At 30.4% G+C, this 27,152-nt stretch overlaps 1 protein-coding gene across 2 annotated transcripts; it reads left to right on the forward strand.

Moving 5' to 3' along the window:
• Positions 1–521: 521 nt before the first annotated feature.
• LOC143085288 (protocadherin beta-13-like) lies at positions 522–16,881 on the forward strand. Of its 2 annotated transcripts, none has more exons than XM_076261553.1 (5): positions 522–666; positions 1,619–4,393; positions 12,155–12,337; positions 14,620–14,740; positions 15,138–16,881. In XM_076261553.1, exons 2-5 carry the CDS (start codon positions 1,778–1,780, stop codon positions 15,560–15,562), a joined length of 3,345 nt encoding a protein of 1,114 aa, XP_076117668.1. In that variant the 5' UTR covers positions 522–666; positions 1,619–1,777; the 3' UTR covers positions 15,563–16,881. The 2 variants fall into 2 exon arrangements, with proteins under 2 accessions (XP_076117668.1, XP_076117669.1); XM_076261554.1 differs by having other exon boundaries at positions 15,141–16,881.
• The last annotated feature ends 10,271 nt before the right edge of the window (positions 16,882–27,152 follow it).

A 27,152-nucleotide genomic window follows, 5' to 3' on the forward strand; every position in this document is an offset into this window, starting at 1 on the left:
AATAAAAGTACTTGTAATTTCAGGATTATGGTTTTAAATGCAAAAGCACTTGGTGTCACATCCGTTAATTTTTCACTTCGTGCACACGATAATTGGCTGAATTGTGTAGTTGTTTACTTCAGAAACCCACAATAATTGGCTTCCAGAGTTAAATTTTGTAATAGAATAAAAATGTTGTAACTTTGAACATATGGACACAGGTTGTTTGAGGACATACAACTAAATTGAGTAAGAAAACCCTTTTAAAAGCTAACGTGTGTCTAGTTAACTTTTAACAGCTTCTGTATGCTAGCTGTGAAATTCCTTGGTAGCAAATTTATTTCTTTAATTCATTACCTTGGTGTAGATTTCATTAGCACCTAGGCTATAAATCTACCTGGCTGTATTTTACCTTAGGGAAAAGTCTTAATCTTGATTGACAGTTGTTTCACACTTTTTTTTTAATTCTTTTTTCTGATTGGTAAATAATATTTTATGGGAGGAGCTAACTTGTTTTGAGCCAATGTGTACTGACTTTGTGGTTATAGTAGCAGAAAAGGTTGTGAATTAATTCTAATAGCAAGGACATATTTTTTCGTTTATATTTTCATGATAAAATTGTGTTTTTGTGCTTATTTTGATAACAAAAGTCACTTTTAAAGGAATATATACATGTTAATTAAATTGGTAAGTAACAATTAATCTCATTAACAAAGTAAATAAGGTTATTTATATGATATTTTTAGCCTATATTGTTTATTTCTACCTTGCGTGACACACATGTTGAACAATTTAAGTTACATTTAATGATAGTTAAAAGATAACTAAAAAGACATAATAGTTTAATTTGCTCCTAGTTGAACAAAAAATAGATTGAATATCATGGCGTGGAACATAATGTTTTGAAAAATTAGTTTGAAGATGTTATAGATAATAGGTGATCTGGGTACATTTGATTAATATATAAAAATATGTTTTAGTTATTATATATTCATAAGTCATAGAGGATGATATTAAATAGGACTGTTAGAATTACACAAAGATAAAAGTTTTTAGTAAAATATTACTCCTATTGAATATGAAATAAAGATATATATTGCATTGTTTTGTTCATAAAACAATTACCAGGAACTGAAGTATATTTTTTTTACTTAATATAAAGACAGTATACATATTTGTCATATATATACAGTTTACCACCTATAACTGATGACTTTCAAATAATGAAAAACTAAAATATGAATTTTTAGTCATATATTTAATAGTGCAAAAGAGTATAATAGCTTATACCTGTAGAAAAATTACTTTAAGAACTTGAATATTTTAGGAAGGTCAAAACCATTAGAATACAGTAGAAATTGAATTGTTCAAAGTTGTGTAATTGTACAAACTTTGTAAACAATGGTAAATGAAGTGAAGAATATAAGTGTTGGCAGACTTTGTTTAACAATCTGTCTAAGTGTGAAATATATCAGTAATGTAAGAAAAATATTTTCTTTACTTCAAATTGGATTAATTACATATGGATAAACAAATAAGACTTCAACACACTATACTCAGTCAAACACTACTGGGTTTCCTGTTAGTGGTTAAATGTGTTTTAATACCATGTGTCAATATTTTTACATCTATTTTTCAGAGTGAAAGCAAGGCAGTAATAATATTTGAATTGAAGTAATAACAAGTTTTGATTGGAAGAAATTGGAAATTTGATAATCGACTATTAAAAAGATCATGAGAAAATAACAGTCTGGAACCACTTAAGGGACTTGTAAAGTCTCGACAAAGTCACAGGAAGATGGAGAAGATATTAATTATCGGTTTCATGTTTTTACCAACATTACAGTCACTGGTATATTACATAGACGAAGAAAGTGGTTCAAACAAATTCCTTGGAAACATTGCAACGGATACAAACTTAGAAAAAATGGTTAATAATTCTGACGATTTTAAAACAATACAATACAGTTTTCTAACTCAGGGACATCCACATTCATCAAAATTCAAGATAAATGAAACAACAAGTGAAATCCGAACAAAAGAAAATTTAGACCGAGAAACAATCTGTGAATATTCCCCTTCATGTGTATTGTCGTTACAAGTTTCTGCCAAGTCAACATATGGAATATTTTTTGAAACATTTGACATTTTTGTTCATTTGAATGATATAAACGATAACACACCATATTTTCCATCATCTAGTGTTAATCTGTCTGTTTCCGAGGCTTCTCTTGTTGGAACAAAGTTTACCATTAGCAGTGCAATAGACAAAGATAGTACTAACTTTTCTGTGATAGACTACCAGATCTCACCTCTTGGGTCCCCTTTTAATGTTGAATTTACTAAAAACCTTGATGGACAAACCACAACTGTATGGCTGAAAGTGATTAGAACATTGGACAGAGAAGTAAAAGACAGCTATAAAATTCAAATTTTGGCAAAAGATGGCGGTAACCCAGCAAAAATAGGCACTTTGGATGTAAATCTTGTTGTTGACGATGTTAATGATGAATCTCCTAAATTTAGTAAATCTTTGTACAATGTAACTTTGGCAGAAGATGTGGTTATTAATTCAACTATTGTAACTGTTTCAGCAACTGATTCTGATTCCGGTAAAAATGGAGAAGTAAGTTACAGATTTAGTGCAAGTCAAAACCAGGATATTCTTTCAACTTTCTCAATAAATACTAAGACTGGAGATATCAAACTAATTAAGAAGTTACAATATGAACCAAGCGAGTCTTACAAAATGATCGTAGAAGCAGTTGATAATGGTGATCAGCCTTCCGTATCTCAAGTTTTTGTGCATGTAAATATTTTGGACTCTGGGAATAATCCACCTACAATAAACATAAACTTGTTATCAGATTCTGACATGGCAGAGGTGTCTGAGTTTGCTAACATGGGAGCTGTTGTAGCCCATGTAAAAGTTGACGATGGTGACACTGGTCGTAATGGAATAGTCACATGTCAAATCCAGAACAATTTCTTCCAACTACAGCGCATGGAAGTAAAAGAGTACAAGGTCATAGTTCATCAACCACTGGACCGTGAGGCTAAACCAGAACATTTGGTTTCCGTATTCTGTAGCGATGTCGGAAGTCCACCATTAAACAGCTCCAAGAACTTTGTGGTTCAAGTTATTGATGAAAATGATCAGCCACCAGTATTCATGAAAACAACCTACACTGCAAGCATTGCTGAAAACAACAATTTCAATGATGTAATACTTCATGTTTCTGCTTCAGATCGGGATATTGGGGTAAATGCTGATGTCACATACAGACTTCATGCAGATTCAGGTCAAGACTTTACCATTGACAGTGCAACAGGACTTATTCGAGCCAACAACACATTTGACAGAGAAAAAATTGACCAATACAAATTTCGAGTGTTAGCGGTCGATAAAGGGAAACAACCCCTGAGTTCAACATGTACTGTTATCGTTAACATTGATGATGTAAATGACAATGATCCTAAATTTGACAAAGATGTCTATCATGCTCGTGTCCTTGAAAATCTTAAAGATTTCAATGTCACTTCATTGCACGCTACCGACCAAGACACTGATGTGAACGGAATTATAACTTACTCTTTAGCGAAATCTTCTGAAGGAGTACCATTCCAAGTAATGCCGTACGGAACAATTAAAACAACCAAACTTCTTAACAGAGAAGATCAGGATAGATATGCTTTCATGGTGGTGGCATTCGACCATGGTAATCCACCAAGAACCAGTACCGTCAATGTGATTGTTGATGTAGATGACCAGAACGACTATCACCCAATTATCATGTATCCTAATACAACCAATGACACAGTTTTAGTTTCATATCAGTCACCTGTTAATTCTGTTGTAACGAAAATCAAAGCATTTGACCCAGATTTGGGACCTAATAGCGACTTGCTGTTTTCAATCAAATCACGGAATGACTCTGATATTTTCAATATAATCAGTACAACAGGTGAAGTGGTTGTGGTTCAGAGGATGACCATTCTCAACATGAATCTAAAATATTTCTTGGAGATAGCCGTATCTGACAAAGGACTACCAACATCTTTAACATCAACAAGAAAATTACACATTGTTGTGTCGTTACGGAATATTACCTCAGCCTCACCTATGGCACAAGAACAGCAGGACTATAGTATTGCCATTGCTATAACTGTTGTTGTGGTAACTATAGTATTAGCAGCCACAATTATCATTACCATATTCGTGATTCGTAGATTGGATAAACAGAAACGAATGTACCAGGAGACTGTGGTACCAGATCAGAATAAAAATCTGTTTTCCTCCTCTTCTGACAAAGGTTCCCTGTACAGTCTACCAGGTGATAGATCATCCAGTCAGCATACAGAGTACAATCCTTCCCATGATGCCAACAGTGTAGCCAGTCAAAATACATATCAGGTAAATTTCTTTCTAAAAATGGGAGACAACTCTTGAAAAATATAAAATAATAGAGATATTAATTTAATCTGTCTAACTTGATCCTATTTGTCCATACATTTCCTTATGACAGAGGAAAAAACTTACTTGAGCATGGAAGGTTAAATTTATGTTTGTTTAAATTACAATTGAAGGGTACATAAAGCTTCTCAGATTTGGTCATTTCTATTTTAAACTACTTGAGGTTAAAAAAATAACCTTTTCATAGCTATTTTCAAGAGCTCTTTTAGAAACCGAGTACAATTTCTAAATACCAAATAGGACTATACCAAGGTTATAGATATCAAATCACTTTACACAACCCCTTGATATAGTACACCAAAAAATAACATACTTCATGAAGAAAGACATTTTTCTTTTGCTTATTTTTTTCCCTCTGGGCAAAACACCAATTAGTGGTGGAATTAAGTCTCTTAAGTTATATCAACAAAGAGACATATTGTTATCTCTCTAAACATTGTCATTGATTTTTTGTATCTTGTGTGTTTGAAACTCGTTAATTTTCTGGGTAAGCTTTTCTGGTATGCATCCCTCATTAGAAGAGAAATGTCTTAAGAAGGATAAGAAATAGCGTGTGTATGTCAAATGAATTAAGTACAAAAACTTAGTGACCAGAACTTATTTACTTTGTATAAGAACACCAACATCAAGCTGTTACAGAAAATTGTGACAAATTCTTAGTACAAAAGGATTTTCCATCACAAAAAATGTTAATACTTTATTTAAGGTGTGCTTCGGCTAAAAATACAAACAAAAAAATAACATTAGCATTAATATTATGTAAAGAAATTAAGATTCCTCTCATATCAATATGAATTTCATGTGTAAAAACAAATGTTATTTACTTTTAATGATTATCATGAAAATACCATGAAAAAAAATCATTTTCAGTTGACTATTTGCAGTGAGACATTAGACCTCACAATATGCATGTATGATCAAACATTTGTTGGTCAGTTCTTTGCAAGCCACAGTGTTCAACAGAAATAAAGTTCAATTAAATGCCAATTCTAACCAAGCTTGATTAATTTTTGTTTCACTATGTCAACCTTGTTAATTTTTTTATTTTTTATGGCCGCTCTACCTTTTTAGATCGAGTATCTATACAGCCATCTTATTTGGACATGGACTCCTTCATATGACCAATTAATTATTTCCATCAATAAGATCTAGAATCAATTTGCTGTAAATAAATTTGATGCTAATGGGTACACTAAGTATAAAAAAAAAACGAAACTAAAAATTGTTAAAAAGTCCTGTTCACCAAAGTACATTAGTTGTTGAAAATTTCAACTAATAACCTTCTGTGGTACATATATTGTAATACTGCACTTATATGTAAACATTTTTAATAATTGATTGATTGATATATGACAAATTAAATATTCTATTGTTTTTTTTAAGTCAAACAAATTGTTACAATGTGGCGACTCAGTAAATAGTTGTGGGAATGACATGATATGATATTGTCAAAGTTGATTAACAACCTGAACTATCTAAATACCAGCATCTAAATTTCTGAAGCATGAACAAAACTGGCCCATTCATTTCCTAATGCTTTGAAACAAATGTGGTTCGAACACAGGTTTAAATTAGTTTGAAGTTTTGTTTTAAATTTTTTATAATTGCTTATGTCAGAATATAGCCATTTAAGGTGGTATAGGAGTCTAAAATAAAAATGATAGAATTTGTTCATACTTTGTCAAAATGTAGTATCTATTGATACATGTTCAAAAATATTATAAAAATGATAGGTCACCGCGCATTTTCTCAAGCTACAGGTTGTGATAAAATGACAAATTTTGTATGGATTATACAGGAAAAAACAACAGTTTGTGAATAGAAACTAAACAAAATGATAGAATTGTAAAATTAATTAGGAGAAGATTGCTTTCAGACAATGCTTTGAGGATATCAAAAGAAAAGATAGGGTCACCGTACGTTTTTTCCGGCTAAAAGACAAAATAGGAAAATTTCATGTAGAGTCCTTCAGAAAATGCACTGTTTAAGAGTTACCTCCCCTTAAATTGCCAATTTGAAAATATTCAAAAAACGACCAAAAATAATCTACACTTGTACAAATATTAATATTTATAAGTTATATTCTTATAAATTGGTTCTTTTAAATGAAAATTCACATTAAAAATCTGCAATCCGGCATCAAATTTTGCTAGTTTGATAGAAAATATGAACCTTAGATTCCCTGTTTTTTACAATCCAAGATGGCGAAAGACACTCATACCACCTTAAGTTTCCTTGATGTATTTTCATTTTAAATGATTTGAAAGCTTGTCTACATGTAAGAAGAATTTGTAAAATAACCAACTTCTAACCTTTGCTTTTCAATGATATTACAAGCATTTATACATTTATTCAATCAGATATTTTGTTCTATTTTCATGACTTTACCATTGTTTACCAGTGGCTTACAGTCTTCACACTGAGTGGCAGCCCTGGCAGCCCAGACTTGTAAAATTGCTCTTGGGCCTGTAAAAATCATATCTACAGGCCAACAGAATCTAATTAAAAAAATTCAAAAATTGAGCTCCGGGCCTGTAGATTTAACAGTTCATCGTGAAGACTGGGCTTAGGAATCTTGGTGTGATAAAGTACTTTGAGTTTTGAAATCAGAGTTGGATATAGATATATACTTTTCTTAGCCATTTATAAGTTTTCCTGAATAATTTTTTATTTTTAAAAATGAAATAGGGTTTCTTGAAACTGAAGAATATATATGTATAAAAGGTCACAGAAAAGTGCTCACATACAAAAATATTCATGACAAGAATAGCTTGTGATACCATTTAACCAAATAAGTTTGAAAATATTGTACCTTTTGCATTCACAACTGGGGTGTTTAAAATACTCTTTACTTTTTAAATTTGCTAAGTAATGGTAGGAGGAGAATCATTTTGAGAGATTGTTTACTTTTTAAAATGTCAACTTTAAATGAACAAGAGTATATCTGTTCACTAGATTTTTTGGCTACAAAAATTTCCTTAATTTTATAATATGGTCTTCAAAATTATATGTTTGATTTTCAATGCAGTTTGATTTTGGAGACTTATGTTTACAAATAATAATATGCTTTATAAGAAGTCAGATTTTGAATTAGGTAACTTCAAAAGATAAAATTAAATGTTTTCTTCCTTAAAAAAAGACGATACTCAGTGTTGCTGTGCTAGAGACTAGTAGGAGGCATTGATCATTTCTGTTAGTAAACATTCCCGCTGAGCAATGGAAAATGTCAAACTGTTTGACACCCTATTAAACATTTATTCTGCAAAATCACTTCTTTAAATCCCTCAACAAGTTCTCTTTGTAAAACATACTTAGTATGTTTACTTTTTCAATCACGAAGTCAAACTAATTTATCGCAGTGCAAACATCTTCAGCGTTTCAAGGTTCCGAGGCACACAAACAGCAGTGTGTGTATTGCGTAGATGAATAGAAATCAATTTCTGACTAATTGATATATATAACTTGATTATTTACATTGATAGAGTTAATTAATGGTCACATCTGTGACAACTCCCTACTTGACTAGACTCTAGTTTCAGTTTTGGAAACAACTGGAATTTTCCGTCCTATATACCATTACAGGGTTAATGTATTAAATATTGCTGTTTTTATGCACAGCTTGAATGTATGTACAGTATAGGAGCAATCAAAAACGGAAAACACTATAACAAACAAAAAATGACAGACAGACAGACATCATACAAAAATAAACACAAAAAACAAGAGAACTTAGGTGGTCTTAAAGTTACACAGGTCTTGTAAAATTCTCAAACATTTATATAGCATTTTTGTGGATGTCAGTTGTTTGTTATATAGTTTCTGAATTTACAAATTATTATGAGTTGTGTACATTCAGACTTTTGTCATGACCGATATTTAAGTGTAGTTTTGCACCATGCACATAACTTAATAGATCATGATTGTGCCATTCCATGATACTAAGAGTGCAAGAAAATAAGTGTTGGCACTCAGAAAAAAAATTGTTACTTAAGTGAAGTGGCCATTATGATAAAAAAACAGAAAAATCATTTCTTACTTTTGATGACAAATAGGAAAAAAGGAGAACAATTATACAAATAGTTACCTTGTTTCATATTCATAACTGTCATAAGATGATAATCTCAAAACATGAAATTTATGTTTTGTACTGGAAGCTAAAAGTGTATTGTCTTATTCATGATACTTTTTAAATTGAAAATTGGGCAAATAAATAGAATGTTACAAAAATGTACTCTAAATACATGTGGCATGTTTTACTACCTGTCAAAATTACATTTAATATGAATTATGATAATTAATGCTCAGAAAAAAATAAAAAAAGTTAAAATGTATCCAAGATGGTTTTTAAAAATATCGTCTAGTATGTGTATGACCATAAGGCATTAGCGTTGTTTTGCTGATTTTTATGGTTGAAGTCTTAGTCTAGGTCAAAGTGAAATTACTCGTAAATATCATATAAAGATAATCTAGATAATAACTGAAAAAGGTTTTAAAACTGTATAAATATGCTCAAAGGATAAAAGGACAAAAGAAGAAGATATTTATGATTTTACTGAAATAAAAGACGAGTCTTTTAAACTGTTAGCCTATCAAACCTATCATCTTTTAGTTCTTTATAAATTTAACGGTCAAAATCAGGTAAAAGTTGAAATTTGAGGAATATAATTTATACTTTTGGTTATAGAAATTAAAAGTTTTAACTTTAAATAATTAGAAAAAGAGGCCCAGCAAACTTCTGAATTTCGACAAATTATTTTTTTCTGTTCAGATCTTTTCTTTTGCTTATAAATTCGGTTTACCTGATTAAAAGGAGAGAAACTTTTTAAACATTTTGAGACAGAAATTAAAAAGTATAAGTTTCAATACAGTAATTATGTGAAAATATTTGATTTCAAGATAACTTTCATGATTTCATCTCTGATAAAAAGTGTCCTCGTAAACAGGGTTATGATATGGAGTCACTTGTTCATTTACAAATAAATTATGACAATAGTCAAACTTCACATAAGAATTTGCTGCACAATAACTTTTTGTTTGTAAGATTTAGCTGAAAATTTGCTGCATTGTACTTTTTGACATAGATATCAGATTGTAAGAATTTTTAAACAGAATATTTAAATATAGAAATATAATGAAAAAATGAAATTAATGTAGATTTTTTGATAACTTTTTGAGTGGCAGTATAATTGAAAACTTTCATCCTAGTTATATGAAAATAAATGTGTTTGTCAGAGATTTTGATACTGTTACAACTTTTGATTTATTTATTATGTCATTTTACAATCAAATTTCAAAATTATTATTAACTTACACCTTTGTCAGTAAATTGTAATTGTTCAAATTTAAAAGTGTTACACTTTATAAAAATGTTCCCATGTCCCAAACATAATTACATTTTCAAAAGTAAAACTTGTTAAAAAGTATAAATTCAAATCAGTTTGTTAAATTATAAAAAACAGACATGTAAATGTAAATTCCAAAGTAGGAAGACATCCCTATCAATACTTTGCTTTATTTATGCAACATTGTATTTTGAGCTGAAGACTTGGATTGAGGACTACAAATTTCATGAAAAACAATAAGAGGTCCAAATATCTCAAATTGTTGGTGCCTTTGAAGTGTAAAATAAGATTCTAGTTAGTTTGCTTGTTTGTACTGATAGGTTTCTGTCTCAGTTATGTATTCCTTTTATTCATATCTATGAATCTTAGTTCTAGCTATTTAATCCGACTTTTCATAACCAAAATTGAGATTTTCTTAACTTATAAAAGAAGTTTAAGTCCAGTGTACATTGACAATATAAATTCTAAATCCATAACAACTTTTTCAGATGGTCAATTATTGTACTCAATAATATCGTTTAATAATCAAATATGGGGGAATATATCAGTTTTGTCACCGAAAAAGAATTTAATTTTACAAATTAAACTCATGAAAGGTTCAAATAAACTTTCGATAAGCAAGTTTATTTCTTTGCACTCATTGTTCAAAGCGATGCATAAGTCCTTATTGTGTTTTTATCCTAATCCCCTTTTGTGAAATGGACAAGTAATTTGAATTGTACCGAGTTTCACAGTTTTGCCTATCGTATGAATAATACTGGATTAAGCCGTGAATAATTGCTTGTTTGTGTGAGACTATATTAAAGGATATTTGTCTCATTACAAAGCATTATGGTATAGGGTGTAGCTCCGCAGGGATATCTGTTTAACGAACAGATCCAAATGAACATGCCACTGTGATCTGGGGCCGACGGAACTTAATACAGGTGGATCAGTGTCAAATAGATTAAAATCTCAAATTGTAACTAAATTCTTTCTTTTCATGATAGTAAAGGCCTTGCTAATGAACCTACTCACTCTATTATTTGGTATTGTTAATTTCAATTGGATGAAATACAGAATCTTTAAATTTTTAAATTGTGGCTATTATCAAAAAAAAGTTTGTGTCTAGTAATTTAAATTTCAAATGAAGATGTCTGTATACATTTAATTGGAATTTTTAATGATTTTCTTTTCAAGGGAAAGGAACAAAGTTAAGGTTTTTACTAATCTGAACAAGCCCTGCCAGTTTACAAATGTTTAGCCATGTCAAATTTTATTTCTTATAAATATTTAAAAAAGTGTTGAGGTATTTAAATTTCTGAAAAATGCAAGTATGACCAAAAAAAAGTATTATGCATAAAATAAGTATTTAATAAAGTTAGATAAAAAGGGCACTGTAATTTAGATCATTGGTAAATTAAGGAAAATTTTACTGCATATCTTTAATCTTCAGTTTTACATGTTATATGCTATATAATCTGACAGTCTGAAATCACAAAAGATTTACAACAGAAGATAGCAGTTCTGTCCTTGGAGACAATCTTAGTTTGTCTCCTAGTTATATATTCAGCCAGCAGACAATTAGATTACAAGTCACTGAATATTGAGTCATATTTAATATTCAGGTGTATTTGTAGATAATGGATGGAAAATATCGATTCTTGTGAAAAATAAAGGAAAAATTGTCATTTTGATGTATTGGGCATTATATAATTATATTGTATTAGGGAAAACTGATTGGTTGTTGAGAATCACATTGTGCTTCAATCTTTCATTCTATTACTTTTGATATGGCGACAATGGGTTGAGTAATTGCCTTTTGATGGGATATCAGTTCCTCAATTTATTTTGAAATGAAATATAGAAATTCTTATATATAGCAAATTAGCCATGTATCTTTACGAATGCTACATCTAAATATTAATAAGAATTACAACATAAGCCAATCAGGTGTTATTCAACTTTATTGTGGCTTAAGTGCATTGACACATTTAGTTACAATTGTATGTGTTTAAGGTGTTAATAAAGTAATTTATATATGTTGATATGCATTCCTACAAAACTGAATAGAAAAGTTCATGAGAAAAACAGTACATGCCATTGATGTTTTCACCCTTTTTACTTGCCCTTAATAAATCAGATCATAATAAATTTTAAGAAAGGACTGCACTCAAATTGATATTTTCTTCAGTTTATTGACACATGTCTTATTTATACTGTAATCAAGTTTTGAGAGTGCTAAGATATTTGAGGAAAACAAAGCCACAGAAATCATTCAACTGGTTGGTATAACCAGGACATAGGAAAAAGTGTGTGCACATTCATTGTATTTTTCTTAAGAAACTCCAAATTAACCGTGTCTTTATTTTATTTGTAGAGACCTCAATCTGTAGCAGACATAAGCCATGATGAGAGCCGAGACAAAATTGGGGGATATTCAAGAGCTATTTCTCCGAACAGTGATGTGAGACAATCAGAACTTACACGACTTGCTTCCATCAGATTACACCAGCAGTTTGCTCAATCACATGACAAACCATGGACCAATCAGCATTCAGAGGTAAAAACTTTTTTTTTTAAATCTGTAATTTCTAAGGAATAAATATAACAGCTCTTAAAGACCCTTCAGATTCAATGATGAAAGATGTTAGTATCAATCTTGGTAAAACTTTTAAGGGCAGTCACGGGTACTCATTTCTTCTCAATCTTTTAAAGCAATTTTTTAAAATTAAAGATAAACTTTTTTTTAAATAAGTTGAATTGGTTTAAATCAGTTACACCTTGACTTTCAGTATGTATCTCGGTTTAAAACTAGTTGCACTTTTAATATTTTAAATTGTAGTATTTTACGAAAGAATTTATTGAAAAGAAAACCAAATAGCTATTATTTTCAAATGCCCTCAGATTAACCTTACTACCTTTGGATCACAATACTTTCTAACAGATCAATTTTTCGATGAAATGAATTTTTTGGGCGGATAAATACATGATAATGCGCTATCAGGGGCAATCTTCCGATCTAAATTTCTTTTGAGATATGAATTTACCTATATATTTTGGATAAAAGGAAGATTATTTTGTTGGGATTTATATTAAATTTTTAGACATATATCATGTGAAGGCATTTATTTAGAAATTTTGTGATCAAATGAATATGCAGAGTATCCATTGTACTCAGAGACTCGGAGACTAGATATTAAATTTCCATCTCTATATTGGAGAAATTAGTTACGATACATTGAAGCATGAAAATAGGTATTGTCAGTAGGGGTCATATCAATTTTAGGTCACACTTTCTAGCATGTTGTTCTTTTCTAAAAACTTGAGCTAAACAAAAGTCTGCAAAAATGTTTTGAAATAAATAAAATTTTTGGTATTGTCAATGCTTTAAAAAGAAAACACAAAAAATACTGATTATCTTAAATTTTGTCAAACAATATTACCTAGAATAATTTCTAATGCATTCAATTTTTTTTTTAATTTTGTCTGTGCAAGAAAAATTGCGGGAGCTTTAGGCAAAGATTTGATAGAAAAATTTATAATAATGACCTGATTTTATAAGGTCAGTGAAAAGTTATATTTACCAGCATGATGCTTGATTTACCAATTCGAATATACAATATTATTATTTTAAGATTAAATTATCCAAGTTTAAGCAGGTGTGAGCAAAATGAGTTTTTCTTTCAAAAAGAAATAAAGCCTTCATTTGGAAACTGTTACAGGTTTTATGTAACTAAAATCCATTTGAAAATGTATCAACAAAGACAAACAAGACCCATAATAAAGATTTAAATTTGATTCAGAAACAAAAGATCTTCATGAATTAATTTCATGCCGTGTGATTTTGTTAAGTGGCATATACGGGCATGAATAAACAGTTTTACACTTGTCTAAGAGGTAAAGAAATTGGATTGTTTGATTTTGGAAACAACTTTAAATAATTTTTGAACTGGAAAAACGGATAAATGTTGATTGTTTGAAATCATTGCCAATTAAAACAGCACACAATCACAATTTTGGGATTATCAGTACTAATCAAAGCTTTGATCAAACTGTTTACGAAAGATTGTAGAACAGAGTTATGGACGGTCACTTCCTAGAACCAAAAAGATTTTTTATCTGTGAAAATATTTTGGATTTAACTTTATAAATAGTTAACAAAAGGGCTATGTTTACAATGATACTATATGGGGTGGAAAAATTGATAAATCTTATTTATAGGGAAGATAATATCGAAAGTAGTGGTCTAAATGAAAGAAAATTGAATATTAGTGGAATATAAAAAGTCTAATATCCTTTAAACAGTGAGAAATTTGACAGGGTGAAAAATATTGTTCAGCCATATCTCAAAAATTTGACTATTAATTGTGAATAAATTGATGTAAATCTGAGTGAATTTATTCTTAGGCACAACATATATTTTACATTTTCTCATAAATTACACATTAATAATTTTATGTGGTCAGTTTTATAAAAATTAATTCATATCTTCATGCAAGCATCAACAAATAAAATATTTATGGATTTTTCATAACCAGCAGCTCATGACTGTTTTCATGAAATGGTCATTTGTCTGAAAAATATTGAAATACTTTATAAAAAAAACTACTGGTTAAGGTTATTGTAAAAAAAGTCTTTCATATGTAGTAAAAATTTAACCAGTTCAAAGATCTGAGCATTTGCATAACTTTTGGGTCAATAATTACAATTGCTATATTTTTTACTGTACAATATACAGTAAAAAAAGTTTAAGATTTCTTTGCCAATTTGTCAAACAAGTAAAAAGTTTTGTGAATATCAGGTTGTCAGCTAGTTTATACTAATATTTCTTTTCTATTTCAGCATCCAGTCAGGAGACCTGGAGATAACCATAGTGACACATCAGGGGAGACAATTCCTAGTGATAGCGGGCGAGGGAGCCTAGATGATGACCATCATAATTTGTCCAAATCACACCAATCAGGTAAATATAGAAGTGTTTTTTAAAAGAAAGTTTTTTTTATTAAAATTAACAGTGATTGAATTTGTAATAAATGCCCAAAAGAATGTGTCAAAGTTTGTGACAAAATGGACTACGTTTAGACTTGAGAAATCAAATCTTAATTTTGCTCTTTGATGAGATGTCAGTGTTAATCTGTTTTTATCCACTTATGACATGTTTGATTTAAAATTAAGTTTTAATAAAAAAAAAAGGAAAAATTAGAATAAAGTTAAAAAGGAAAAACAAAGCAAGTGAAAATCAAAATTTTTTTTAAAAATCTTCATTATTTGATCTATATTTTAGAGCAAATTTGTCATTTAGACTAGTGTTTTAATCTACTGGCTTATAAATGTTTATAATGTATTTTCTTTATTTCCAGAAGACTTTAGAAAATATTTACTACACCCAACAGGTCAGCAAGGCAGAAGAGGGACTCCACCTCACAAACAAAATATATCAAATCCATCTCATATTCCATATACTGTAAATAAACTGGGGCCATCAACCCAACATAAACAAACAAACATCAGTAGTCCAAGAGATCCACCAAATCATCCATTTTATGAAAACATTAATCCACATCATCAAAATCGTCATATTCCATACACAGGGAGAGATCACATTTCATACGGACATTTCCAGAAAGGATTGCATCAGCGACCATATTTAGATGAGACAATGGACAGTGTAAACACCGGTTATGATGACGATGATAATACAACCACGTCTGGAAGTTACACAATTGATGCTGACGATTTTCCTACGGAAGTGAAGTTTGATAAAATCCAAGACGTGATTGTTTAATTGATGATTTTGATTGGACAATGTGGTGCTCCTCTAGTCATTTTTATACTCATTTCGCAAATTGATTTAACTGTTCAAAAATGATTTTAAAAAGTGCTGTTATTTTATATATATGAACTCTTAAGTATTATATATTAATTACTATGAAGTTATTTCATATATATTTTTGTTATGTATCAAGTTATCATTTTATTGAGAGAAATGGTAAATGTATTTGGCTTAACACTTGAGCTTTCTTAAAAGGCAATTCCTAATGTCTTGAAAATAGAACATATAACATATGTTTGAAATTTAGACCTAACAATTTGGGTAGTTTTTTTCAAAGCAATCTTAATGAAAAGTACAAAAAGAAATTCAATTGTTGTTAACACTAGAAATAAAGTATTCATGTGTGTATATTGGCATATCTGAAGATCATTGCTAACCGTTTTGTTTCAATATTCATATTCATACAAGGTAGATAATCAAATAAAAGTTGCAGTCAAGGGTCAATTTTACATATCCTTTTTGGGGCGGGTGGTTGTCAATTAACCTATCCTATACAGGACAGTGAGGCATTATTTAGATAGATATATTTATAAACATATTTAACATGAATTTGTTTATGCACTCTTATGGTTTTGAATTAAATTCTTATGAATATTTTAATTGTTCTTTGAAGATGTGTGACATATAAGTACATCTCAGATTGTTTTAATTATCTCCCTTTAAAACAAGACATGTGTAACACTTCTATTGTTCAAATTATCTCCCTTTAAAACAAGAACTGTGTAACACTTCTATTGTTCAAATTATCTCCCTTTAAAACAAGAACTGTGTAACACTTCTATTGTTCAAATTATCTCCCTTTAAAACAAGAACTGTGTAACACTTCTATTGTTCAAATTATCTCCCTTTAAAACAAGAACTGTGTAACACTTCTATTGTTCAAATTATCTCCCTTTAAATCAAGAACTGTGTAACACTTCTATTGTTCAAATTATCTCCCTTTAAAACAAGAACTGTGTAACACTTCTATTGTTCAAATTATCTCCCTTTAAAACAAGAACTGTGTAACACTTCTATTGTTCAAATTATCTCCCTTTAAAACAAGAACTGTGTAACACTGCTATTGTTCAAATTATCTCCCTTTAAAACAAGAACTGTGTAACACTTCTATTGTTCAAATTATCTCCCTTTAAAACAAGAACTGTGTAACACTTCTATTGTTCAAATTATCTCCCTTTAAAACAAGAACTGTGTAACACTTCTATTGTTCAAATTATCTCCCTTTAAAACAAGAACTGTGTAACACTTCTATTGTTCGTTATCTATAAAAACCTGTGTGTTGCTTTTTTCCCCTAATACATGTTTCTATAAAACCTATTTTAATGACCTTTATAATGACTGCTGCTCTTTTGTTTTTCTAAATGATCTCAAGAGTTAATTATATATTTTTGCAATTTATAGACAATATAAAATTATGACAATATTTTCATCAAAGTAAGATGACAATTCATACAGCATGTATAGATATCTTGTAATGTCAGGTCGTACTAAGCCTAAAGTTGTTATTATTTTTGATACCTTGCTTTTACTGTTGCTTTATAAAAGAATGTTATTGATATTGTTATGATTAAATATTTTATATACCCTACAGAATTTGATTTTTTATCACAAATCCTTGTCAATGAGTTATTGGACATGAAAAAATGACATTCTGTTTTGTACAACATAAAATTGAGAATGGAAATAAGGAATGTGTCAAAGAGACAAGAACCCAATATGTCAAAGAGACAACAACCCAATGTATCAAAGAGACAACAACCCAATATGTCAAAGAGACAACAACCCAACCAAAGGGCAGATAATAGCCTCAGTCCACAAATGGGTTTTCAACACAGCAAGAACATCCCACAGTCAGAGGCAGGGTTTCAAACATATAAACAGGATCTCTGATAATATATGTTCCTGTTCCAGCATCTTGCCTTTGATCAACATTTGAATAAAAGGAAAATAGGGTAAACATATACATCATTGAGACGGCAACCCAATGACAAACATAACCTAAACACATTAGATGGTAAATTTCCAAAATCATATACAATTAAATGTTGTTTGTTCTAAATGTTTGAGCTGATGAGAGTGATCAGAGAAATGAAAAAAACTAGACTAAAGTATTCCCTCATTCAGCACTTTGATACAGGACTGATAAAAATATCATAAAATCTATAATTCTTGGACTGTTTAGACATATATAATGCCCATGTATTAGAAAAGGCATACTATGATTTAGTGTGTATTCATTCTGAAAAATTATTTACACATAAATGGAAAATGTTCCAGGATTTGGGGATAATTCATAAAAAGTTTTAGGAAGAAAAGTACGAGGTGTACTAGGAACAAACAATTGAGTCCATTAAAATAGCACAAACAAATGTTGAAAGTTACACTAATAAAATAAAATGTTGACATGTTATTTTAAAAAATATGATGCAAATGTTGACATTAAAATGGCAATATTGAAACATGTAAACAAGGCAAAATGCTCAAAGCAAATGTTTCCATAACTGAAGGTGCAAGGCTAAATAACCACCATGGATATGAGAAATGCCAATGGTTGTATAACTGCATACCAAATACAGCCGACCTGTCATAAGTGGTTCCTGTAAACGTATCTTAAGTATCTTAACACACAAACTTTAAATTTGTATACTATGAAACACAATATAGTCTAAAGAAATGACAGGTGACAGAGCCAAATAATTTCAATGGAAATGAGTTACATGTACTAACGCTAATATCTCTCCATACCCAATATCATTGACCTTGGCTTTGTGGTCCCCATTTAGCTGACATAATCACAAACCAATACAAGTTAAAGCAAAAGTTTCAAAGTCAATAGGCCATGACTGAGGTGTCAGAGTCAAATAATCTAATGTGCCAATGCTAATACATCTGCATACCAAATATTCTTGACCTTCGACTAGTAGTGCCCCTTTAGCTGACCTAATCACACAAACTTGTAAATGTTTACAGAGCAGAAGTTTCAAAGTCAATAGACCATGACAAAGGGAACTGGAACAACAAATCTCCAAGGAAATGAGATGTGACAATGCTTATACATCTGTATTTCAAATATCATTGACCTTCCACCATGCAGTGGTTCCTCCACATCAGAACTAATCGCCAACTTATAAAATTGTATGGAAATTGGGAATATGTCAAAGAGACAACAACCCGACCAAAGAGCAGATAACAGCTGAATGTCACCAATGGGTCTTCATGCAGCGAGCGAAATCCTGCACCCGTAGATGGGCATCAGCTGGCCCCTAACTAAAATACAAACTTTTTCATGTTAATTAAGCAAAAGTTGAAAAGACAATAGACCATAACTAAGGGAGCTGGGCAAAACAATATCCATGGAAATGAAATGTGATAATGCTAATACGTCTGCATGCCAAATATGACACACCAGTGTTTCCTCTCTATAGATGACACACAGAAAAAATCATATGTTATATGTTATATGTTAAACACGTGTTATATATTAAAGGTATATAGGGTTTTTTTTTTCTCTGAGACAAGTGCCTGTGAGATGACATAATCACAAACTTGTTCATATCTTCTATTAAAGGCAAAAAAATAAATAATATAGAATAATGGGATGCTAAAGTGTAACAAAAAAAAAGGACTTTTATTTAGAATAGTCAGAGTATAGTGGCGTAAAAAATCTAAAGAATAGTGAAGAACACCACATCCAGACCCTCACCATGTATACAAATTTCAGAGAAACAAAATGGCAAAGGTAAAAAATTTCAAAATCTAAAAATCCTTGTCACATTCACATCATATATGACCCTGTTCTTCATTGGAATAATTCTGAACGATATATGATGCAATTTATACGTTAGGATTTTAGAGATTTGACTTGAATAGGTTATCATTTCTAGCTTTATGATATATGATAGGGAGACGAAACATTAAGATGAAATATATTACAAGGTTGCTGATTGATTCACAAGTATCTTAAACTATTCAGATGTCGGTGTTTTTTTTACAGCCGAAATAATGCATAAGATTTAGCCAAATATATTTATCTTTTCATGAAAATGCGTAAGCATGATAGCTGTAGAAATCTATTTTAAAAATATATGATAGGATATTTAGTTTTGTTATTCGAACGTTTTGATTCTCGGTGTCGCAGCTGCTCTCCTCTATCACAAAAGGCTACATAACAGATCTTCGAGGTGACATAATTGTATAGTATCATTTTGTCTATTTCATAAATAAGAGAGGCGTCTCATCTCAAATACTGCTCAAACAAGATTATGAGCAAAATTTTTCAAGTCACAAATAGGTTTGAATCCAAGTTGCATTGCCTACTTAGTATACAAGCTTCATGTGTTCTATAATTACCAAAGTGTGATGTAGATGCTTTGATGTGTCTTTTTCAAACAAAAATAATATCTTTTCTTATGATTATTCCAGCAGCAAAAGTTGTGCATGCATAACTTAAAGGATACAATTGTCTTTAATAATAACCCTTTAACCGGTTACTTTCTTCTAGAATTCGTGAACACATACTTCGTCTGAATATAAAGAATAACCAACTTGCAAAGTAACGAACATGCATAAAACCAGACTAACAATTTTAAAATTCAAGGTTAATATTTATTAGTTATGTCCTATTTACCGGAATATGACCACCCATTTTATCATTCTGGTCCATTATCTATCAAAATTACATGTATTTAAATTTCACTTTAACCATTAAATATTGATTAATACCATAATTATTAAAAAATGCCGGATAAATATTACAAAAAGTTGTAAATATAAGAGTGCGGACACTTACATTAGATAGAAATTGATATTGACGGAGCATGACACGACATGAGGAGATAGACTTAAATATTCATCATCTAAACATTCGCTGTTGTCATATTTTGGCCTTTGAAATGTGATCTGGTCGCCATTCTTCAGCACGAGGACGGAAAATTATTCATTCTGTACCCAAGCGAATGTCAAATAAAAAAAAATGATAATCCTTTAAATTCCTCTTTTAGAATGCTTAAAGTAAATAATTGTTTTTAAAAATGTTCATAAAGAGTACAAAGTTAAACTACTGTACAAAATAAGCATCTAAATAATGTGTTAGACTTATACGTTTTTTTTTATTCAAACACACAAACAAAAAAGTAATGGTGTGCAAATAATTTCACTCTGGTCTTATCGTCCAAATTTTACCATACAAGTTCAATTCTTGTTAAATGTGACTGAGTTTTCTGATATTGTACAGTGGAATCAAAATAAAAAGTTATTAGTAACAACAATCATTGTTTACACACCATAAATGAACATTCTAGGAATAAAAGTAAGTTCCTATACATTTAGTTGATCTTAATTGTATCCAATATTAAGACTTTTTGAATGATATTCACATCAACTTTTTCATAAATGTAAATTAAGGGTACGGGTAAATGAGACAGAATTAAACTAAACGAACCAAACAAGTAAAAGTCATCTACTAAATATACTTCATATCGGAGCGGTGAAAAAAAAAACACTCGTTGGTCTACCTTATATATGTGCTGGTCAGCATGCTTCATCAATATGAGGGTCGCACTAAGTTGCATGTGTACCCAGAATATGTATCTTTACTTATTTTCATTCCTCAAAAAGTTTTCACCAAAAATTCAGGTTGAACAACTATCTCTCGTAGCAACCGCACTTACATAAACCAAACCGACTGACTCTAAGCTGGAAAAAACGAACGACAAGCACCATATAAGTTAACTTGAGAAAGCAGATATTTATTTAGATGTGGATGTGCATATGCAATGTTGAATATAATGTTTCTCCTATCCTCTAAACTGTTACTACCTCGGTTACTACACTGTAACTTTGAATATGTATATATAAAAGGAAGGTTTTGCAATTACAATTTTATAAATAAAAGACTATGTGAAAACAGATTTATAAAAACCAAGTGTTGGTATAGGAAGATGTGGTATGAGTGCCAATGAGACAACTCTCCATCCAAATCACAATTTATAAAAGTAAACCATTAAAGGTCAAGGTACGGTCTTCAACATGGAGCATTGGCTCACACCAAGTGTTGATCTTTTAGTGTTATGTCACAGGTGTTTGTGAAACTTTTTAATATTATATTTGACAGTGGAACTATCCCTGAAAATTGGCTTTCTGGAAATATTATACCTTTATTTAAGAATAAAGGTAACAAACATGATCCTAGCAATTTTAGACCTATAACAGTTATAAGCTGCTTTGGGAAATTATTTACTTCTATTTTGAATTCACGTTTGAATAAATTTTCTGATGATTTTTGTTTACTATGTCAGAATCAAGCTGGTTTCAGAGAAGGTTATTCTACTACAGATAATTTATTTGTTATCTACATGCTTATTAGTATCATGAAAAATAAGAAAAAGAAACTATTCTGTGCATTCGTAGATTTTGCTAAAGCCTTTGAAACTGTTTGGAGAAAGGGTCTTTGGCATAAATTACTTGTGAATGATATTAACGGTAAAATGTATAATGTAATTTTTAATATGTACACTGGTATTAAATCTCGTATTATGTATAATGGTGAAATGTCAGAATACTTTTCATGCAATATCGGTGTAAGACAGGGTGAAAATATGTCTCCTTTTTTATTTTCATTGTATTTGAACGACCTACAACAGTTTATTGAAGAAAAAAATGTATGTGGTTTTAATTGTATTACTGATGAAATAGAGAATGAGTTTGATATCTACTTAAAACTGTTTGTGTTATTATACGCAGATGATACAGTGTTATTTTCGGATAATGCATCCGATCTGCAGTTGCAATTAGATATATTCTTTGAATATTGCAGTACCTGGAAATTAAAAGTTAACACAAGTAAAACTAAGATTATAATTTTTTCTGGTGGTAGATTACCCCAAAATATTAACTTTATATATGACGGGAATGCATTGGAGATAGTCAATGAATTGACATATCTTGGGTTGAATTTTTCAAGAACAGGTAGCTTTATGAGTGCTAAGAAGATTTTAGTTAGAAAAGCAAATAAAGCAATGTATGAAGTATTGAAAAAGGGGAGGTTGCACAACTTGTCAGTGAAATCACAATATGATCTTTTTGATAAAATTGTGAAGCCAATTCTCCTGTATGGGTGTGAGATTTGGGGTTTCAGTAATACTGATATTATAGAAAAAGTGCACCTAAAATTTTGTAAATTATTATTAAACCTTAAGAAGTCGACACCCAATTTTATGATTTATGGTGAACTTGGTATTTATCCCATGTCTTTATATATACAGCTGCGTATGGTTAATTTTTGGTCAAAAATGGTTAATGGGGATGATAACAGGATTGCTAAAATACTATACAAATACGTGTTCTTGAAAAATTCGGACAACCAATTTAGGTCAGATTGGTTGAAATGCATTAAAGATATATTAAATAAATGTGGATACAGCAATATATGGTTGTCACAAGGAAATTTTAATTCTAAGTGGTTGGGTATTAGTTTAAAACAAAAGTTATTTGATCAGTTTCAACAGAAATGGAGAGCTGATATTGACTGTTCGCCAAAAGGTTTGGCCTACAAATTGTATAAACAAAATTTTGAATTTGAGAAATATCTGAATATTTTAAATGATAAAGATAGAATAACATATTGTAGATTTCGTACGGGTAACCATAAGTTACCCATCGAAACTGGTAGATGGAATAAGATTGAGCGAAACCTTAGATATTGTAACTTATGTCATTGTAACGAGATTGGTGATGAATTTCATTACACTTTGCAGTGTAGTTCTTTGGCAAATTTTCGAGCACAATATTTGGATACTTTTTTCTTGCACAGATGTAACATACTAAAATTTGAAAAACTATTTCAGTTAAAAATTAAAAATAAGTTGAAAAAGCTGTGCAAATTTATCAGGGTTATAACTTTTCAAGTGAGTCTTCCTGGTTAATCACCACTCTTCTTTACTATACTGTTTATCATGTATTATTTGATATTTTCATCTCATCTTGTCATGTGTGTTTGTGTTATGTTATATGACTTTTGATGAACTTCTTTGTACCATTGTATCTTTATGGTGTTTAAGAAATAAAGAATCTTGAATCTTGAAATCTTGAAATCTTGCCATGGAAGTATTACGTCTTACATCCATGCTCTGACGTAGGTTGCTAGTGTTTACCTTTTCTGTGAACTTCCACTTTGAGCATGGAATTGACATAATTATGTGTCCACAAAAGTAAATAAAAAAAAACACCAACAAATACATAGAAAATGCCATATTTCATTCAATTACCTATGTTGATATTTTCAGGTTTTATTATATTAGTTGATTTTAATTTCAATTTGGGTCAGATTAAATCATGCGATATTCGGACTAAAAGTAAAAATCCCTACTTAATAAAAAGATTTGTAAGCGTTTCCCCACGGAGTCAAGATTATACCGCCTTGGCTTTCACTAATTGGTGTGTTGGTCATTGTTTAAACCTTGTCCTGGGTTAAGAGCCTTTTGATACTAAATATTAATCCATGTTTTCGATTTTAAATCTTGAGTAATAATTTTATTTCAATTTTGTTTGCGTGTAACACAAACTTGGCCGATGTTTATCAAAAGATCATTACAGGAACATACGGTAATAGATATTAAATTGAAAAAGATAGCTGACTTGAATGTAATTTATATACACACAAATCAAAATTCAATCCAAAACGGCTACACCAATATTAAATCCTAGAAACGGTAGCCGATAAGCCCTTTGCAAGTCCGATATTTTAAAAATACATTAATTAAATATAAGTCTAAAAAAAAAGCATAAGGAGACTTTAACGAAATACTGACCAAGGAGTTAAGGAAATCGACACTAGAAACACCATCCACATAAAAAAAAAATACCTGTTTTCACACAGTAAAAAATCAGTATAGAATATAGCTTACAACAAGTATAACCCATATCAAAATATCAAAAAAGCAACAGAAATAGACAATAAAACAAAAACGTTTCACATCCTCAAGCCACGCATAACTTAAGGGGGAAAAACTATCATTAAGGTTTAAATTATAAAAAAAAGCTTATCTGTGGCATGAAGTCACAATTTTCTTTAAGAAGGGCTATATGATACTGAGTAAATATTTTTTTTTATTTACGCTATAGATATTTTCGAATTATCCGAATAGCGCCTATAAAAAAAAAATAGAGAGAAGAAACAAAATGGGGAACGTTAATCAAAATTCCAATAAAACGAAAATCACAATAGCCAATAAAAATATGTTTAGTTCAGAAAAAAATACTTTGCTCTCTGTACGATTAAGTATGAACATCTGTCTAAATCTGATAAGTAAGAGGTTTGGCTTAAATTAAAACCAGATTCAATCCAGCATTTTCTACATAAGAAAATGCCTGTACCAAGTCAGGAATGTGACAACTGGTGTCTAGTCGTTTGATGTGTTTTATCCGTTTTGAATTTTCCTTGGAGTTCAGTAACTTTGTAAAGTGCAAAGTTGGTACTGAAACTATAATATACACTTGATATGTTTAAATGTTTGATTAATTGAGAGAGAGCATTCGTCATTTCGTGGCACAACTCATCCAGTATGGTGTATGGGAGGTAACTCTAAAATGTATCGTAGCCTTGAAATCGTCTCTTCGTTGATAGTACATTCTGTCCCATTGAGTTGAAAGGAATTTGATAATAAAAATAACCTCAAATAACATCCATTACTTTGCTAATATTTAAAACTTCAGAATTGATAATTTATTCAATCTACAGAATACATAAATGGCCGGCGTTATATTTTAGAATATCCACTCTGTGTTTTCGTTAGATGTATTTCTATTTGTATCCATCTAATGAGTTAAGCCTTTTTCAACTGATTTTCATTGTTAGTTCTTATGTTGTACTGTTTTACCACTGTAACAGGTTAGGGAAGGGTTGGGATCTCGTTAACATGCTTAACCCCGCCACATTCGGTATACATGTATGTGCCTGTCCCAACTCAGGACCCTGAAATTCAGAGTGTCTTTTGTTGATGTTTAACATATTTATTTTTCGTTCATTTTTGTATATAAATTTGGCCGTTAGTTTTCTCGTTTGAATTGTTTTACATTTGTCATTTCGGGGCAAAGCTGATTTATATATTTTACTATGCGGTATGGGCTTTGCTCATTGTTTAAGGCCGTACGGTGACCTATACTTGTTAATTTCTGTGTCAATCGGTTTGTCAATGTGTAAAGTTGTCTCATTGACAATCATACCACATCTTTTTTTTATATACGCTATAAAATCTGTTTTAAGAAAGACAAAAAAAGTTCAAACTGAACTGATCCAAAAATTTTGATCTTATAATTGATATTTCCAAGGTAAATTGAAAGAATCTTTTTTGTTGTTGTAAAAAAAAGTAGCCTATGACTTGAAGTAAATTCACCCAACCAAAGCAATACGATTCATTAAAATGAATACAAGATAGTGTCACTAACTGGACCTAAACATTACATTGCTTTCATTAAGTAGTCATTACAACACATTCATTAAATTGAGAAAAAGAGGAGTTGTGTATAGACAAGGTGCGATAAACACACTAAATATATGCAGTATAGACGTCACGGACAGGGTAAATTTTGTGAAGAAAAAATAAGATTCCAGTCAATTTCAAGATAGATTTTTTTTGCCCGCAGACTAAAGAGCACACAAAAGTACCAACTAAACTGTTTACTACAATGTTTTGTCTACATGTACAATATTGTGTCTATTGCAAGTGCATAATGTTCCTTTATTACAATTACGTGTAACGTGTACAATTTTTGTCATTTTTGTTAGAAAAAAATGAGTTTTCGAAGTCGAATCTCCAAGAATATTCATGGATATAACAATAGTAACTGGGCACTTTAAAACGCTAAAATTAAAATCTACTTAATAGTTTAAAAAAAAAATTCTTATTAAGTTTAAACACATTTTATTTGGCAAATTGAAGCAAAATGGATTAGACACAAGTAAATTATATTCATGAAGTCTTCTCCATAATACAATACATAAATATACAATAATATCATAATGATCATCACAGGCACTTGTATCAGATTTTTTTTCTTATATACCTAAATATAACATTAAGGTATATAGGGGGGAAAAAATCTGAGACAAGACTGTGATGAGCATGCATGTAAAGCAAACAGTTTAAAGAATATCATACGCTATAGTTAGAATTAGAGCTTTACATAAATATATGTCCGAATCAGTAAGAAAATACTTTAAAAATAATGTATTGTGGTATGATTGCCAATTAGACTACTATCCGCTACAATAAGCAAAAACAAGCATAATGTATAGTTTTCTATAAAATGTCTTGATTTGAAAAAAAGGTATAAACAATTCAAATGCAAACACAAGCGACCTGGTGTATACTTAAGCGATAAGTTAACAATATAAAAAAGAAGATGTGGTATGATTGCCAATGAAACAACTATCCACAAAAGACCAAAATGACACAGACACCGTACGACCTTCAACAATGAGCAAAGCCCATACCACATAGCAACATGGCAACCAACACCAACTGCTGCGGTACTTCCAGATGAC

This window comes from Mytilus galloprovincialis, chromosome 8, assembly GCF_965363235.1.
Source record: "Mytilus galloprovincialis chromosome 8, xbMytGall1.hap1.1, whole genome shotgun sequence".
Classification (NCBI taxonomy): Eukaryota; Metazoa; Mollusca; class Bivalvia; order Mytilida; family Mytilidae; genus Mytilus; species Mytilus galloprovincialis.